Below are 19283 nucleotides of genomic sequence, written 5' to 3'. Positions count from 1 at the left end.
AAGAGAGGAAGAAAGTGATAAGTTGCTAATATATATATATATATATATATATATATATATATATATAGAGAGAGAGAGAGAGAGAGAGAGAGAGAGAGAGAGAGAGAGAGAGCTATACTTGAGGCACTTAACATGGAGAGAATTACAGGGGGGCAGTGGTGGTGGAAGTGGTGGCAGTGGTATAGATAGTGGCAGTGGAGACAATAATACAGATGGTGATGGCAATGAGGGCAGTAGTGGTGCTTGATATATGCCTAGAAGAAGAGGAGAAATAAGTGGATTGTGTGAAATGAGAAATGGAGGTTGCCCAGAAAAGCTTGCTCAAATGCTCACTTATTGTGTGATATGGGCTATGCCATATGTAAGGAGAAAACTATGCATTATGTCATCTTCAATGAGAGAACAAAGACATAACCTAATGTTTGAGAGAAAAAGCAAGAGATAGCTCCATCATTGGGGTTGTTTTGCATGTAAAAAGCTAATGGCACCCACTCCAACTTGGGATGCTTTAAGGAGTTAATAGTACCCACTTCAACTTGGACACTATGAAGCTTAACAATATTCTCCTATAAATGTATGTATTCCATAAAGGAAATATGTTTGAAAAGTAATTATTTTGAGAAAAAGCTTTTTCTTGCCACGATATGAAGTGAGCGAAGCATAGCCTCACAAGCTTCGCAATGATTCACACTTTGCGAAGCGTGGTAGTGATTGTGGCCTACAATGCCAGCTAGTGGCAACAATCATTACTAAATGTAATCTATTAAAAAATATTCAAAATTTAAGCTACGTCTGAGTTGAGTTAACGATTGTGTTTATGAGTCATATAAATATAAATATAAACAAATAGCATAAATGTCGAAATACATTATAAAAATTTTAACTAATCCAACTTTGTACGTCTCCCCCTTCCCTTCCCGTTGGGCGGGTTCTCTCTCTCTCTCGTGTCTCTGCGGCGTGCACGCCTGTCTCTGTCTGTCTGTGTCTGTCTCTGTTTAAATTCGTCTGATTCCTGTGGGGTAGAAGACTTGCTCGATTCAATAGCTAATCTGTGGTGGAATCAAGAAGCCTGTTCATGTTGGCTACCATAGCAGGTCGGTAATGATGTATTATCGCCATATTTTACTCATTTCTTTGGCCCATTAAGGCGGAATGCCTAATCATGATAATTCCATGCGTGCTTATAAAGACTGATTTAACCTTGTCCATTGGTATAAAGATTGATTCAATCTTGTAGAAGCAAAGTGATTCAATGGCTTATCAAACTGTTGCATCTTCGACAGTCCTGCATCATCTTTCTAGAAGTACTGGTATGCTTATTTTTCTTGTTCCTAGATAACTGCATGACTGGCTCGGTTGCGGTACTTAGTTTTTATATTCGTTCAAATCAGGGACAGCCGTGAACCACTTAAACCCTAAAGAAACTAGCCTCAGATTGGGGGCCAATGGAGGCGCACAAAGACCAGCGCACCATGTTTGCAGAGCTACTTCATCCTTGATCTCTTGCAGTGCCGCTACGGTGAGTTATCCTCAGTTCTGATCTTCAAAAATTCATAGTTGAGGTTGTACATGTCGCTGTAGGTGAAGTCCTTTAGCAGATTGACCTGTCCATGTTTACGTGCTGTTATTGGGTGAATAGGATTTTTTCAGGTTGATTATTTGACTATCAATTAGAAAGGGCAAGGTATTTCTTCTGTTCTCTTTGAAAGGCAGTCGTATGAAAAGCATATGTGCCTTACAAAGCTGCTGTGTTGAATTTGTGGGCAACTTGGGCCTGAGGGAATTGGAGCAAGACTTGGTTTATGAGGAATTCCTTATCATTGAATACATGGCCTTTCATCCTATGATTAGATAGACCCCTGATGCATTTACAAGCAACTTGGGGTTCGGTGACATAACACATCGAAAGAGTGGATTACTTACACATTATGTGTGGTCTTTGAGATGTAGACATGGCCTGAGTTTTCTAGCAGGTATATGCGTGAGTTCCTGCCATATACAGAAATACTAGAACAAAGGCTGAATAAAGGAATTCATTTAAATAAATAATTGGAAATACAGGGAATCTGAACAAATATGTAAGAGACTTCCACATCAATGTGCAATATGCTTCCCCACCAAGATACCAGATCATCCTTTTTTGCATTATATCTAAAATGCTAGTTGTTATTCTGTGTTATTGAAGCATCTTTTGGTAGCTGGAACACTTGGATTGGACATACAACTTAGCCTGCAAAAAGAAAGCCCACACATTGGAAAAGTCAGCAAGAATCAACATGAGGTAAATAGCCTTACCCAATGATGGATTGTGCAAGAAGCCACACATATCCATGTGGAAAAGCTCGAGGAGTAGTGGCTTGACAAGATGCCTTATGTGGGAAAGACTCTCAATGTTGCTTGCCTTGTATGCCGTTTAGACAAGATGTTGGAAGGTGTGCCTCAAAATTTGGTAATATTTCACCTAGATGTGTACAACTAGCTTGTCGCAAAGCCTCATAATCCAAGTGGCCATATCAAGCATGCCATAAAAGGTCCAACTCAAAGGATGACCTCGCTACAAGAGGCTTGAGATTGTACAACTCACCCTCCTAGAAATTGCACTAGAGAGGCCCACGAATGGCCTCATTCTCAGCCTACACATCATAATTGGCAAAGATGATCGTGGTGCCTAGTTGTGCAATAACATAGACAGGAAAAAGAAAAAAGCAAAAATTTGAAACATAAAGGACCGTAGAAATAGACCTTAGAAATGGGCCTCCAGCCCTATTAGTTTGGCAATAGAGCTATGATGTCCTCACCACGAATTAGCATTGTGGACTTCCCCCCACCCCCACTGTAGTGGAAATCTTGTAACCACTCTTTGTGAAGGGTCATGTGGCTAGTGGCTCCACCATCCACCCACTAGGGCTTCGACTTAGATGATGCCAAATCCATCTCCCCCTTTAAATCACAAATAATAACCAACAAGGACTCCATACTTGGTGTAGCTAATGTAGAGTCAAATGCCTTAGAATCCTTACTACTTAGAAGGACATAAATGGGGATGCTTTGGCTAGTACTAATCCTTGGTGTGGGTACTCTTTTTGCAGCAAGGGCACATCTTGCAAGAGCCTTCCTTTTCTTTCTTTTCCTTGCCCTCCTTTTTTAAAAACCCTTCCCTTTTGCTTCCCTTCCTCATTGGAACATGCAGGGAAAGCCTTGGTGATTGATCTAGAACCTCTAAGGATCTTTGAATGCCAAGGCGTACTTAGCTTCACAATATGAGGTTGCCAAAGGTCTTTGAATGCCAGGGAACTTGGAAGAGGAAGTTTGAAAGAGAAACAATGGTTAGATTACTTTAGCAATAGCCATTTTAAAATATAAGTCAATTGCATGAGCGCATGAGTACTATATGGAAGCGTTTGAAACGAACGTAGAGAATGGTACCGTAAAGGACATTCCGTATGCACATGGAATGCAACCTTGGGGCCATGTCCTTTGTCTATGAAAGGCTCTCTATGGATTTAAGTAGACATGTGGAGCTTGGCATCAACCCATTGATTTCTTCTTTCTTTAGCGTGGCTTTAAGAGATCGGATCATGACCCCAAACTCTTTTTTTAATTGGAGGCCGCATAGTATGCTCTTATCGTTTTGTATGTTGATGACTTGGTTTTGACTAGTAGCAATGCAAAGAAATTTGAGTGCATGTGAAATATCTCAATAAGAAATTTGATATGATAGATCTTGGCCTCTCCATTTCTTCCTTGGTCTTGAGATATGTCAACTACCTCAAGGCATAGGGCATGTTTATCTCACATCAACATTTTACCTTCTAGTTGCTTATTGCATTTGGAATGGTTGCTTGCTAGGAGGCCATCTCTTATCGTCATGGGGACGTGAATTTTTTTTGGATGCTTTGCTTATGCTAAGACATTTGATTAATCTAATAATCAAATGTGCAATGTTGCAATGCACATGATGCATATAGTAGTTATTTCACGGTAATAGGCCAAGGACCTAAAGGAAACAATGGTATCAAAGGAAAAAGTTGTAACAAGTTATGCTAGTTGGGTTCTGTGTGACAATTGGTGTCAATTTGGTCCTAGGGCAATTAATTGGACAATAAATGTCAGTGGTGATACTAGGGAATAAGTATTAATTAATTAATCAATGCATGTCCAAGGGTCAATGAAGGCTTGGGACCACTTGGGGTTGCAAATGGCCTAACCAATTAAATTGTGGATGAGCACATCTAATATTGGGCAAGGTCAAAAAGGGCTGAATTAATCCTGAAAATTAATTAAATGGTTGAAAATTGTTGGAAAATGGAAAAACAAGGCTGCCACTTGGAATTTTGGCAGAAATTCCAATGCAATGGGGGAGAAGGTTGTTTGGGGTTTGTAGAGGCTCATTCAGTGTGTTTAGGTTGTGGGAGAGGGAGAAGATAGGCTGTTGATCAGGTTGTGCTGTTGTGGAGGACCTTTTGGGGGTGCCAACTGCAGCAAGAGACTCAACAGAGGCAGGTGACAGCATTTATGAGGTCTTCAGCAGCTAATAACAGCATTTTGATGTAGGCGATAGTAGTTCCAACTCTCCTAGGCAGCACACGACAGATTTTACACTGGTCCAGACAGCGCAGCAGCCATTTCTGGGATCTCTCCACGAATAAATTTGGGAATTTCTCTCTCTATAGCATTCCCCCACATTCTCCAGCCTATTCTTTGATAATCTCAGCAAATCTCAGCCATTTTGAGTAGTTCTTAGTCAAAATTTGTGGACAGCAAAGAAATTTCTGCTGTAAAGCCTAATTCATAGCAAAAGTTAGGGATTAGCAGCCACATTGAGACCCGTGCCAGCAATTAGAGGCATTGTGGACTGAAATTAGCAGCTGGAATTCAAGGAATTGCTAGAGACTTTAGATTATGACAGCAAGGAGCGTTTGGATCAGTGGAGGACATTGAAGAATCTTAGTTGTACTCCTTCCAAGTGCAATATAAGTTAAAGAAATACCACAAAGGGTGCTAGTTTTGGGGCCAATAGGTGTCCATTGTCCAAGATTACATGGTAAAGTGTGCATTTCAGGTTTTATGAATTTGTTAGTTGCTGTAATTAAGTGCTTAATTAGGTTTTCACCACCCTTTCCAAGAAGGGAGGTTGGTTTCATGGTTCCATTGCCGATATTAATTAATGCCTAGTCCCTAGTGTCACTATTGACACTTATTGGCCAATTAATGGTCCTAGGGCCAAACTAACAGCAATTGTTACCCAGAACCGAGTTGGTATAACTTGTTGCAACTTTTACCTTTTGACACTCATTGTTTTCTCGGGATACTTGGCTTGTTACTGTGAAATAATTGTTATGTGCATCACATGTGCATCTCAACATTGCACATTTGATTATTAAATTAATCAAATGTATTAGCATGAGCAAAGCATCCAAAAAATTTCATGTCCCTGCGACACTTGCCACATTATGTGGGTGACATCAACACATGTAGATCTACCGTAGGTTATACTTTTTCCCTTGGATCTAGTGGGAGTTCTTGGAGCAGCAAGTAGCAGCCTACCAGCTTTCTTACTTGGACAGAGGTAGAGTACCATGCAGTGAGCTCGTGTTCAAGAGGAAGTCTTACTTTGGTGGATGCTAGGAGAGGTTGCTTTTCTTCTGGTTGTGAGTACTAGAACTTGGGCAAATATCCACTTTTCAAGTTTTGGACCAACAAATTGGTTAGAGTTGGCAACAGTTGAATGTTGATGGGGAGTGTTACAAAAGTATGAAGTACAATACAAGTAAAAAGTGAATCCTTTGCTAATGATGGTGAAATAGCTCCTAGGAATAGAGAGGTGTGAGCACCATAGAAACATGAAACGGGAAACGGGGACGGTGATGGGGACGCCAAACCTTGGGAACAGGGACGTGGGAACGGGAACAACATTTAAAAAATTAAAATTTATGAAAAAAAAATAAATATTTCACTCATAATTGATATGGACTCTGGAGTGTTAAAACTTAAAACCAAGGTATATAATCCACAAGGACAAATCATTTTAAGTTTTAACTTTAAGATATCATGCATCATTTTAAAACTACTCATTAGAAATTGAATTGCAACTTACAAGGCTCAAGAGGTAAGCTATTCAATTATAAATAATAAAATGCATAATACATATGCTATAAATGATAAAACAATGAACAATGTGTTAGACAGTCATTTCCTGGACAGTTGGTAGATAGCAGGTTTCACGTCAGCAGTTGGTGGACAGTAGGTTCCACGTCAGCAGTACGGTAGGACAAGTTAGCAGTACTGCAGGATGCCATGTGGCACTGGTACAGTCAGCCATATTTACTGCAGTCGGCTGCATTTAATGCAGCCGACATGCTCCAATTATTTTTTATTTTTCGGCTATTTATAGCCAGTTTCGTGGCTCACTCGAGTATTCATTATTCAGATTCTGATCTTGAGATCTGTTGGCTGAGACAGACTATGCTCGGGCTGACGGAGATCAAGGTCATGAAGTCGGAGACATGTAGATATTTCCTCTGTCCCCTTGTGTATTTCTCCACTCTTATACAGCATATTACACCGCAGATTTTCTGCGTTTACACTGTCTCCTTCTCTCTCTCTCTCTCTCCTCTCTGTGTTCACTCTCAGTCTTTGTCCTACGCTTCTGTATCACTGCACTCGACATGGTATCAGAGCGGTGAAGATGGACTGACTGAGGGTTGAACCTATCTGAAGAGGAGATTTTAGTGCGACACAAGGCTGTGTTTCCAGGTTTCAAGGGCGAGCGGGAGGGTTGTGCATCGGATCAGGGCTGAAGCGAGTATGGGCGTGCGGGAAAGGAGTCTAATCGGCGAATTTGCTGCAGGTTATTGCTGTTTGTAGGTGAGGAAGGTTGCGTTTGAGGCCTTTCATTGCAGATTTTACCTTTTCATCGCCTCCGGCGGGTGAAGAAGATTTGGACAGTGAAGGAATTAGTCGTAGAAGGCTGTGTTTTTACAGTTAGAGGGGGTTTTTTTTTGCGTTTGTGCAGGTATTGCAGGTTAACATGTCTTCAGAGACTGATTTGGAGTTCCAGACGATCATGGACAGGAAGGTGCCTGCCTACTGGCTCTTCCAACGGATCAAAAGCTTGATGGTGACAATTATTGCATCTGGCGGGTGATGATGTTGGCCATTTTAGAGTCTTATGATTTGGTGGAAGTGGTAATGGAGGAGATTAACAAACCCTCGATGAGGGATGAGTCTAAACTCTCTTCCAATGCTCGTGCGGAGTTGACCAAGGCCCAGTCTCATTGGGACAAACTGAATGCTAGGATTCGATCTTTTCTGTTTCTGTCTTGCGCCACAGCCATGATAGCTCACATCAAGCACTTGACGGTGGCTCGTGAGATATGGTTGGAGCTCGACCAGATGTACAACCGGATGACCTTGATGAAGAGGGTTTCTTTGGAGGTATAGATGTGGACTTTGTCCGTGAATAAGTCTTCTTCGCTTCGGGAACACATTAACAAGCTTCGGTAGCTTTAGATGTAGGTTCAAAATGAGGGGAAGCCTATTTTCTCTGAAGACATGGCGACCACTTTACTATCCCAGTTGCTGCCACGATTCGGTACTTTTTATTCCGCTCTTATTGCTTCAGGATAGGAGTCGACTCTTCGATGGAAAGAGTTGGTTCCTATGGTCTTTGACTAGGAGGAACAATTGAAGGGACAGAATGCTTCCAAATCGGAGGCATTGGTTGGTCAAGCCTCAGAAGAAGGTGGAGGACCAAAAGAAGAAGAAGGAGGACAACAAATCCAAGAAGGACAAGGAGAAGGAATCAACTTGCCATATTTGTGGTAAGACCGGTCACTGGAAGAAGGATTGCCCTGATAAAGACAAGAAAGATACCAAGAAGAAGGACACGAAGGACTCTGGAGCGGTGGCTCACCTTCATCAGCTGCTTTTCTACACTTAGCAGTCATTGAGGACTCTACACCGACAACTTCTGATGTTGCGATGACAGCTCCCCAAGCTCGAGAGTGGATTGTGGACAGTGGTGCCTCATGGCACACGACTCCTTCTTCCGTTGGAGTTTTTCATTTGTGACCTTTGCGTGGGCAAATTCTCATTGGAGACAGCTCTTTTGTGTCTATTGCTGTGTAGGGTGAGATGCAGCTTATTCCAGATGGACGTGGTGGTACCCATACCTTTGAGGTGTTGCATGTGCCAGGATTGGGGTATCATTTACTTTTGGTTCATAAGATTTGTGCTCTTGGCCTCTTGGTGGAGTTTGGCAGTGATACTGTTCGAGTCCTTGATCATGGATCGAGGAAGGTTCTCTTTGCAGGGTATGAGGAGAATGGAGTCTACAAATTGAAGTCTTCTTCAGCTCTTACTTCTCAGACACAGTCCGAGCTATGGCATACTCGGTTTGGCCACCTGAACTACGAGTACCTTCGGAAGGCGTCGCGAGGGTCATTTGTTCGAGGCTTGCCGGACATAGTGGTGAGCCATCAGCCATGTGTCTCCTACATTTGTGGGAAGCTGCATCGGGATGCGATTTCCAACAAAGCTTCTAGGCAGTCTACTTCACCCATGGAGCTTGTATCTACGGATCTTTGTGGCCCGATGAGAACCGAGTCCTTGAAGGGGAGCTTGTACTTCATGTTGATCGTAGATGACTATAGCAGGATGACTTTGGTTTATTTCTTGACTTTGAAGTCGGAGGCTTTCTCTCATTTCAAGGATTGGCTTCTTTTTGAGGAGAACCGTTCTGGCCGGCGATTGAAGACCTTGCGTTTAGACAACTGAGGTGAATTTATGTCTGATGAGTTTGCTTGTTTTTGTGCAGATAGGGGCATTCACCAGGAGTTTGCTAACACCAACACTCCCCACGAGAATGGCATTTTGGAGTGGAAGAACCGAAGTGTGATCGAGATGGCTCGCACCATGATGAAGCATTGATAGACATCTCAGTTTCTGTGGGCCGAGGCAGTGGATACCGCAATTCACATTTTTAATCGATCTCCCACTTCGGCCGTTGACAGGATGACACCTTTTGAGACTTACTTCGGGACTAAGCTTGATGTCTCTTATTTCAGGATCTTTGGGGGTGACGCTTATGTGCACATTGCGAAGACGTAGCCTGATAAGTTCGAGGCTGCTTTCCGACGACAGGTTTTTGTTGGCTATAGCTCCCAATCCCAAGGTTATCGTTTGTTTGATCCCGTTAAGCGGGATGTCTACACGAGCCGAGATGTGCGGTTCGTGGAAGTACCGGCCACAGAGGGGGGTGAGGAGCACCCCGTCCTTGGAGATCCAGGGGAGAGTTGGGCTCCCGAGACAGTTTCTTTGGAGCCAGAGCCTCTTGATGGAGATTCTTCTTCGGATTTAGAGTCTTCTCTTCCATCGGCCACCCTCGAGGAGCTTCTGCCGGTGGATGTTCCTGAATCTTCAGTAGATGGAGAGCGACGGGGAGAGGTTCTTCCTCCTCCTCGTTGGGCCCGTGACACCCTCTGAGATTTAGGGATTGAGGGGGTCCCTGAGAAGTGGGAATGGCAGGATGGACTGCGGAGGTCACGGAGGAACCAGGCACATTCTTCGGAGCTTGTTTGCTTCAACTATTGTTTGCTTACCCGTGTTATGTAGGATCGAGAGCCCACTTTAGTGAAGGAGGCTTTGCAGTTTGATTATTGGCGGAAGGCCATGGAAGCTGAGTTGGAGGCTATTGAGAGGAATGACACTTGGTCTCTTGTGCTTCGTTCCTCTCACAAGAAGGTGATTGGTGTCAAGTGGGTCTTCAACACTAAGTACCTTAGCGATGGTTCTTTGGACAAGCACAAGGCTTGCCTTGTTGCTAAAGGTTTTGCTCAGCGCCCAGGCATTGATTTCCATGATACTTTTGCCCCCACTGCTCGTATGGCGACTATTCGAGCTGTTCTTGCCTTGGCTGGCCATAGGAGATGGCCTGTTTATCAGTTGGATGTGAAGTTGGCCTTTTTGAATGGTGACTTGCAGGAGGAGATCTATGTTGAGCAGCCTCCTGGCTTTGGATCCTCGGATGGGAAAGTTTATAGGTTGAAGAAGGCCTTGTATAGCCTCAAGCAGGCTCCACGTGCATGGAACGAGAAGATTGACTCGTTTCTTCAATCGAAGTTGGAATATTGGCGCTCCAAGACCGATCCGCAACTTTATGTGCACACTTCCGAGGTTGGTCATGTGTTGTTTGTGTTGTATGTTGATTTGATTTTGATAGGGGATCATGCATAGAAGGTCCACGAGACCAAGGCAGCTTTACATCAGGCATTCGAGATGACGGATTTGGGGCTTCTTCATTTCTTCTTGGGTCACGTGATTTATCAGTCTCAGAGGGGGCTTTTCATCTCTTAGCAGCGGTACATTCAGGAGCCCTTGGTGACTTTTGAGATGGAGACGTGTCGGCCCATTACTACTCCTATGGATCCGAATTGGAAGGCCACTTCACACTCAGATTCTCCCATGATGGATGCTTCACGCTACCGTCAGTTGATTGGATCCTTGATTTGGCTTCTTAACACTCGTGTTGATCTTTGTTTTGCTGTGGGTCTTTTGGCAGGGTTCATGACGGAACCCAAACAAGTGCATTGGCAGGCTGCCCTGAGGATTCTTCGGTATTTGAGGGGGACCTCTGAATTAGGGATTTCCTATTCCGCAGGTACTGATGCTACAGATCTGGTTCTTGCAGGTTGGAGTGACTCATCGACGGTCTACTACAGGCTACTGTTTTACCTTGGGTAAAGGTGTTATCTCTTGGAGTAGCAAGAAGCAGCCCACGGTAGCCCTTTCTTCTACTGAGGCGGAGTATCAGGCTGCATCTTCCACCACATGTGAGGTTGTGTGGCTTCGGAGATTGTTGGAGGAGCTTGGTTGCCCCTAGACTCGTCCTACTCTTCTGTGGTGCGACAATGAGAGTTGCATTGCCTTGGCACGGAATCCAGTATTCCATACCCGGACGAAGCACATTGAGATCCAGTATCACTTCATTCGGGAGAAGCTTCTGGATGGGACCATTGATGTGAAGTACTGCAAGACGGAGGATAATCTTGCAGATTTGTTTACGAAGGCGCTTTCCTAGGCTCTTCTTCGGCAGCATTCCAGATCCCTCAGTCTTTTGACCCGTCCAAGATCTGAGAGGGGATGTTAGACAGTCATTTCTTGGACAATTGGTAGACAACAGGTTCCACGTCAGCAGTTGGTGGACAGCAGGTTCCACGTCAGCAGTACGGCAGGACACATCAGCAGTACGGCAGGATGCCACATGGCACTGGTATAGTCGGCCAGATTTACTGTAGCTGGCTGCATTTAATGCAGCCGACCTGCTTCAATTATTTCCTATTTTTCGGCTATTTATAGCCGGTTTCGTGGCTCACTCCAGTATTCATTATTCAGATTCTGATCTTGAGATCTGTTGGCTGAGATAGACTGTGCTCGGGCTGACAGAGATCAAGGTCATCAAGTCGGAGACATACGCAGATATTTCCTCTGCCCCCTTGTGTATTTTTGCACTCTTATACAGCATAGTACACCGCAGATTTTTTGCGTTTACACTGTCTCCTTTTCTCTCTCTCTCTCTCTTCTCTCTGTGTTCACTCTCAGTCTTTGTCCTACGCTTCCGCATCATTGCACTCTGACACAATGAACTAAACTTTAAAGTTTAAGCCGAAAGAACATGCCTATGGTCCCATTGCCAAAAAACTTAAAAGATTATAAATATGAAGTCTAATCTTTGAAAGAACATGCTCATTGCCCCAAAAGGGACTACAAATATAAAGTCTAATCTCTAGATTGAAGTAAAATGCGGCATGCCAAAATAGCCCAAAGGGCAATTGCAAGACTGCAAGACTCAAGTACAAATATAATATCGGCATGGCACAACTGTCAACAGCCCAAGTGTCACACTGTCATCAATGATCATAATATCATATACAATGTACATGTCTCATGTATCATGAGAGTCTGAGACTCATGATAAGTAAACTAAATCAAAGATCATCATCATGATCTGAGGCTGCTCTAGCTACTCTTGAAGTGCCAGCCTCATCATCATGTGTACGATGAATTGCTGCATCTCCCTCAACATCAGCATGTGTCTGCTCTTCTTGCTGCATCTCCCACTCTGTGACTGCATCGGGCTTTGGTGTTATACTGTTACATGACATTCTCAAATTAGCACTAACGAATACTAGATCGTTTGTTCTCTCCACACCAAGACGGTTCCTCTTCTTTGAAGCAATGCGAGCGTATGCACTCCACAATTGTTCCAAACAAGAGCAGCTAACTGATTGACTCAAAATGTAGATGGCTAGTTACTGCAACTTAGGACCATCCAAACCATAGTCCTCCCACCGCAAAGCTGTCAGAGTGCAGTGATGCGGAAGCGTAGGACAAAGACTGAGAGAGAGTGAACACAGAGAGAGAGAGAAGGAGACTGTAAACGCGGAAAATCTGCGGTGTAGTATGCTGTATAAGAGTGCAGAAATACACGAGGGCTGAGGAAATATCTGCGCGTGTCTTCGACTTGATGACCTCGAACTCCGTCAGTCCGAGCTGTCTCAGACAACAGATCTCAAGATCAGAATCTGAAAATGATTAATGACTGTTGGAGTGTGCCACAAACTGGCTATAAATAGCCAAAAAGAAAAGGCATAATAATGACCAGGTCGGCTGCATTAAATGCAGCCGATTGTAATAAAATAATGCCAAAATAACCGTCCGACAGTAGTGTCCAACTGTAGGCTGTTGATGTGGCACCTATTGACGTGGCACCCCGTGCTAATGTGTTGTACACCGTCTGTCCAGGAAATGAATGTCTAACAAAAGCTGCTCCAATCTTATAGTAATCCTCCTGTGCATCTCCACAACCAAAAGAACCCCGAAAGGTCCTATAACATGAAAGCTGATCTCTGATCTTTCATCTAGTGCCATGATCAGGCACTAGACAAGACAATATAAGTCTCCATGCATCCATAACCTCAGTGTCATTCTCCTGACCCTTGCCCTGGAACTCAGGATCCACAACAAATGCAGCTGCATGCATGGATGAGCTATAGGAGTTCCACCTCGTCACAACTAAATGGCATATCTCCTCATGCGCCTCATCATTTGGTGCCAACTCCAACTTTTCATTCAGTCTATCCATAGTCTCATATACCTTGTCAATGCAAGGTTGCATAACATCCATAATCCTCAATAAATGTACAATAGGTGATACCATAGCATCTATCCGCTTTACATCATCCCAAAAAGTGGAGTTATTTGCTTTCTCCAAGCATAAGATACTTGTAGGAGTATTTGCCAATGTTGATGAGGTAAACTCATCACTAAGAAATAACTGCCTCAAGGCACCATTGCATTTTCTTAACCTGCTTAGCATCAAGAAGTTAAAGGCAAATTTGGTATCAGAGTATTTTATAAGTGTCTTCTTCGACCGCAAAGAGAAGTGATGGTGAAGAAATTGATGATTTAAAACAAAGCTAACCATTTGAGCTCCTTGCTCTATGACAAGTGTAATCCATGACAGGTTACCAATATCCTTTAGTAGGTTGTTCAAGCAACGAGCCATACAATATGAAACTGTGATATGCGGATAATATCCTTGGATAATAGCACCTGCTGCCCTATTTGCAGGCTCTCCATCTGCAACAAATCCCACAATATGCTCTGGGCCAATAAGCTCAATATTTGTAACCCACTCTACTGCAAGTACATCTACTGACTTTCCTGTCCTTGATGCATCATGTGAAGATATGAAATACATTTCCCCACGAGAATAAGCAACCATACCATGAATGGATTGCTTGCGTGTATCACTCCAACCATCAGCAATTAAGGAAACTTCATTTTTAGCCCACATGCTCTTTCTAGTCATTGCTGCTTGCTCAACAAGGCGCTTTTCCTTGTCAAGCAAAGTGGTGCGTAAGGTCTCTGATGATGGAGGTATATACGAAGGGCCATACATACCAATTTTCCTACACATCAATTTAAAATACTTTGACTTGGCTGCACGAAATTGAATGTGGCCATGATAAAAAAAGCGTGCCACTGATGTATCCACCTCTTCCTTTTTCTTGGGATCCCAACTAGCATCAAGTGTGCTCTGTCTACGTGCAACATGTGGCACTGTTGATGCCATGGCCGATGCAATGCTTGCAGTAGGTGTGGAGGTAGCACTTCCTGATACTGACCCTGCTCTAGATACATCTGATGGGGATGGTGTCACAAAAGTTGCAGGGTCAATTGCAACACGTCGTGGTCTAGATGCAAGATATGCTTGTTGACCTGCTACACGGTCATGAAGCTCCCTTTGCTTCTCCAAGGTCACATTCGGACAAAATTGTACCTCTGAATTTGGCTCATGTAGGAGATGAGCTCGAACATGATTATGCATAAATATTAAAACGGAACAAGTGGCAATTGGTATTCCATATTCTAATATTTAAGTAACTTTGAAAAATTAAAATCAATAAAAATTCGAAACACAAATGCTTGGCTCAATGGATTACCTTGTTTGCTCCACTAGTTTGCTTGTATGGGCAAAGCTTGCAAGTCCATGGTCAGCATTTACTTCTTCCCACCATGACCAATCATGGGACCTTCTTCCTTGACCACCAACCCGACGAGTGGGGCGGGAAGATGAAGCCATTTCAGACTGAAAATTGAAATAAAATGGCTCGAGAGAAGTGAGAACTCGAGTCTCAAGAGAAGGGAGAAGGCTCAAGAGTCAAGACTCGCTCAAGAGTCGAGAGAGAAGGGAGAAGAAGAAGAGAAGAGGAGAAGAATGGAGAACTTGGAACTTGGAGAAGAAGGAAGACTCAAGAGAAGAGGAGAAGAAGGAAGAGAAGGGAGAAGGTCCAAGGAAGAAGAAAGAAGAGAAGGGAGAAGTGAAGAGAAGGAAGAAGGAAGAAGAGAAGGGAGAAGGAAGAAGAAAGAAGAGAGGTTATTACGAGAAAAAAGAAAGAAGAGAGGTTGGAGGCGGGAGGAGACGGGGGACTGGCGCGGCGCAACAGGGAACGGGGCGCTGCGGACTGGTCACGGGGGACAGATGATCTCAGGCGGGAGCAGCACGCAGGAGCCGGGCGAAATGTGCAGTCACAGACGATCCGGGCGGGAGCAGTGGCCGGCCGAAGGTAAGTGGGTGCCACCTGGCATTCCCTGTCTGAAATGGTAGAGCTTGGCAGGCTGGAGTTGCAGCAAGTCTATGGTACCTGTTGTGAAGGCAACTGGCACCACAAAAGCTAGCTGGCAAATGAAATGAGGGAGGAATTACAGAGTGAGAGATAGAGAGAGTGAAGTGTTGTTCTCACCTAGTCAAGACACGAAGCGGATAAGTACAGTGATCCAAAGTACCACATTGGCAAGTGAATATATATGAAGGTGCTCGCACCTGAACTGTACAACTGTGAGCAGGACACGGGAATTGCCCTGTAGAAGTACCTCTAGTGTGCCAATGTAGCACAATCTCAGCACAGGGAAGTAACTGCAACAATCTGTTTATGGATGATGATGACTTTGTTGCAACACCATGACATGTGCGTAACCTTCATATAGCATGTGTAGCTTGCGCTAGTTTCTGTTTTTTTAATTTTGTTTTGGTGTGGGACCAGGGTTGAATGGATGGGAATGTATATGGTCAAAAATTAATGAACAATAATGGCACTTATACTATAGAAGAAAAGATATGGATGCAGCTCATGTATAGCTCTGAGGAAGACAAGTTTAGTGCTTAGGGCTGTGTTAGCATGCATCTTCTGTTATACACGTGTGCACCCGATAGAGTTGGTCTTTGCTAATATTTAATGAAAAGTAGTGATATAGTTGGTCTTGGCAAGTGTCGAATGAAAAAGGATTTGCTTACCAAGTCTATTCAACTTAATTTTTGGGACATGCCTCTTACTGGATACTTAAGAACAATGTATATGCCATTTTACTTCCAATTTGGAACCTCAAGCAACATCTTGACATTTTTAATAACAAATTAGTTCTGGTATTCAAGTTGATTTGCTGAAGCTTGTATGGCCAGGCTTTTCCCTTTCTATGCAAGGTAATTGCTAACAAATGTTAACCTTTGTTGCAGCAAACAAAGTGTTCTACTGAGCAACAAACTATCCAGAATCCAGTTGCAACCAAAACTCCTATTCAAGGTAACCTTAAATAGACTGCTAAGGCACCTGAGTCTCATGCATTTGTGAATTACCTTTGGCCTTATATAGTTATTTGAAGCTCTAATTCTGACAGGCAGCAGGCTAGATTGTAGGTTGTGTAGATGACTGTGTGTATGTATCTGCGGATGAGTTATTTCACTGATGGATAAAGTATGACTTTTGTGTATGTATGTATGTATGTATGTATGTATGAATCCTATCTCACAAGCACACATACATGCATATGGGCATGTGTGCTCACACACACTACTCACACAAACACCCATGTTCTCACCTTTTTGGTTATGCAACCAACATTTTGTTGAAGTTAATTTAGAAGAGGATGATGCTACTTGGGAGTTTAGTGCCACTCAAAAATGTATCAGAATTATTGGGAACACACACACACACGCGCGCGCGTGCATGTGTGCACACACGTGCATGCATATGTGCAATGCATGCACACGCGCGCGTGCGCACTGGCCCACATGTTTGCATGCTTGCACATGTGTGCGCACGTGTGCACACATGCATGCACATTCATGATTCCTCTGATTGTTTTTGTCTGTTTGTTTGCAAGCTGCTATGGTCACCTTTTATTAACACGAGTCCCTGGTGTTGGCAGCCCGACAAAAGGAAAATCTTCCAAAGCTGGATGATAGTGGGCCTGGAGGTGGACCTGGGCGGGGTGATGGTGGCGGTGGCGGCGGTGGAGGTGGTGGGGGAGGTTGGGCTGGTGGATTTTTCCTTTGGGGCTTTTTGATGCTGGTTGCTTTTGTCAGAGACAAGGAGAAAGACAAACCATATCGACACAAAGCCTTAACTAGAAGTGATATAAGAAAGATGCGAGCTCAAATGCAGTAAGGCTTCATGTTAAGGCAATGTGAAAAAATTTGTGCTTACGGGCAGAAGGTTACATCAAACCATACAAAGAGAATAACAAGGAATGGAGTTTGCCCTGAAATGTGAAAGGAAGAAGTGCTGCTTTCCAGTCTTTGTAACTGTTTGTACACAAATTGATGCTGACCCCCAAATGGCATGCTTAGTTGGTTGTCGCTGTATCACCACATTCATTGGTTTTTTTATCAAGATAACTTTTGTTACACCCCAGTAGAGAACTTGCTTATGATTATAGTTGGAAGAGATAGGGTGCTTTTGAGATCCAGAACTTTGTACCTCACAAGTGATGTGGTCAAGGTTATGGCCTAATCTTTTTTGTGGATTCATGAATATACAGTCCTAGTATTCATGTTTTTATTACAATGATGGTTGTTTGGTTTGTCCAAATACAGTGCTTGTGTCATTGCAAGTGAATCAAAGAGTGCATTTGTGTGGGGGTAGGAAATGTTATCTCCATACGAGAGAGAGTGCGTGTGTGTGGTCAGAAGTTTGGCAACAAGTGGTGGGACCTGCATTGCGTCCCTGTGATTGGGTGTTTGGCAAGTGAAAATTCTCAAACAGTGTCTAGCTGCACACGAAAATAGTGTTTCAATTTTTTGAGTTTTCAGGGATGTTGGGATAACAGAGTCATGTGTAATGCCTTTATTGTTGACTCCCATTCATGTATTCAAAGTCACCTGGCTCAATTGAAAGGCCTTCTTCGCTGGGACCTTGATATGGTGCAGTATGCAATGCTGGTCTCATGGCATATGGCAGTTTTCTTTGTTTCTTTACCATCCTTTTAGCCCATTTGTGACACTTGTACTTTTTCAGTACACGAGAGAGAGAGAGAGAGAGAGAGAGAGAGAGAGAGAGAGAGAGAGAGAGCATACAATACAATTGCAATGATGTCTCATCAAAGAGGAAAATCATACATACAATCAAATTGAATGTAAAGACGTGGTTAAGAGAGAACAAATTATTGAAATAAATAGTTGTGATCAATGTATCAAGAAGCTATAGTTTGCTACATGGCACTGTATGTTTGCATTGCCCTTGAATTGCCCCCTAGTGTTGGAAAACCTATTGGTCACTTATACCTCTACTAACTCTTGCATGGAGAGCAATGGTTCCTTCAAGGTCACACCCAAGTATACATAATGGTTCCTTCAAGGTCACACCCAAGTATACATAACATTTAATGATCTCAATGACCTTTCTACCAAAGAATTGATACTTTAGATCTGTCACCCAATTCCAGAGTTCCAACACCATAACCTTGGTTTTTAGGAGATTTACTCTTTGTTTGTGCAAAAGGTTTGTAGTGCATCCAAAAGCTATTGTATGCCCTCAAGATAGTTGAAGATAAGCACAATATCATGTGCACACAATAGAAGTATCGTTTACTTCCCTTAGAGGCTCCCACATTGTTTGTATGGTCTACAATTTGATCAATATAAAGGATAGATACAGTCTATGACAATAGGTATCCGTGCTTCACCCCAATGGTGCTGGTAACTCTACTTGACAGCCCTCTTGGCGAGTATTCTACCTATCACTGTCTTGTACAAGGCATAAAATCCGCACTCCAAGTCCTCTAGCACTCTTATCTTTTGGCCTCCTCATAAGTTGGCTTGTGGGGAGAAGGTCGAAGGCCTTAAAAAAGTTTACAAAGGAACAATTAATTCTCCTCTCCTATGCATGTCCCTTCTCTATGATAGACTTAACTATGAGTATACAAACCGTCGCTGTGTATCCCCTCTTGAAATTAGCACGTTGTGTGGGTTTGTGCTTGTGTGTCTTTGCCCAATTGCTTTGCTCATGCTTGAGGATGGAGCCAAAGATCTTGGCTAGATACTGACCCATAATTATGATTCAATAGGGACCACAAAATCTCAAAATTTATGGAGTGTCACAATTAGTGTCATTAGTCCAACTATTTGGGTATCTCACAAAGGGCTTGATTTAACATGTGTGCCAAGAGTAGGACCAATATATCACATGCATTTAATAAGTATTTAGCTACTAAAACATAATGATCTTGGGCTCTCTTTCTCTATATATAGTCTATCGATATAATTTATGACAATCTTGCATGTGGAAATAGTTCTACTTGCTGTTGTGCATGTCATTGGGTGAGGCATTTGTTGTACACGTGTGTGTGCGCGCGCGCGCACACACAGACACAGACACAGACACAGAAACAATAGCTTTTATTCCCCTTGATGCTTGTGAAGGGGATGTAATGATAGTGGAGAA

General features: G+C 43.2%; 1 protein-coding gene across 4 annotated transcripts; it reads left to right on the top strand.

The window, feature by feature from the left end:
* Positions 1 to 896: 896 nt before the first annotated feature.
* LOC148018074 (uncharacterized) lies at positions 897 to 17408 on the top strand. 4 transcript variants are annotated; one of them, XM_087662152.1, is made up of 5 exons: positions 897 to 1094; positions 1238 to 1310; positions 1398 to 1519; positions 16079 to 16145; positions 16771 to 17408. In XM_087662152.1, exons 2-5 carry the CDS (start codon positions 1253 to 1255, stop codon positions 17007 to 17009), a joined length of 486 nt encoding a protein of 161 aa, XP_087518278.1. In that variant the 5' UTR covers positions 897 to 1094; positions 1238 to 1252; the 3' UTR covers positions 17010 to 17408. The 4 variants fall into 4 exon arrangements, with proteins under 4 accessions (XP_087518278.1, XP_087518277.1, XP_087518276.1 ...); XM_087662151.1 differs by having other exon boundaries at positions 898 to 1094; positions 1220 to 1310; XM_087662150.1 differs by having other exon boundaries at positions 899 to 1094; positions 1392 to 1519.
* The last annotated feature ends 1875 nt before the right edge of the window (positions 17409 to 19283 follow it).

Source organism: Lygodium microphyllum, chromosome 21 (genome assembly GCF_053477565.2).
Source record: "Lygodium microphyllum isolate KBCC chromosome 21, Lygodium_microphyllum_v1.1.10, whole genome shotgun sequence".
Classification (NCBI taxonomy): Eukaryota; Viridiplantae; Streptophyta; class Polypodiopsida; order Schizaeales; family Lygodiaceae; genus Lygodium; species Lygodium microphyllum.
This window is presented reverse-complemented; position numbering and strand designations above follow the sequence as displayed.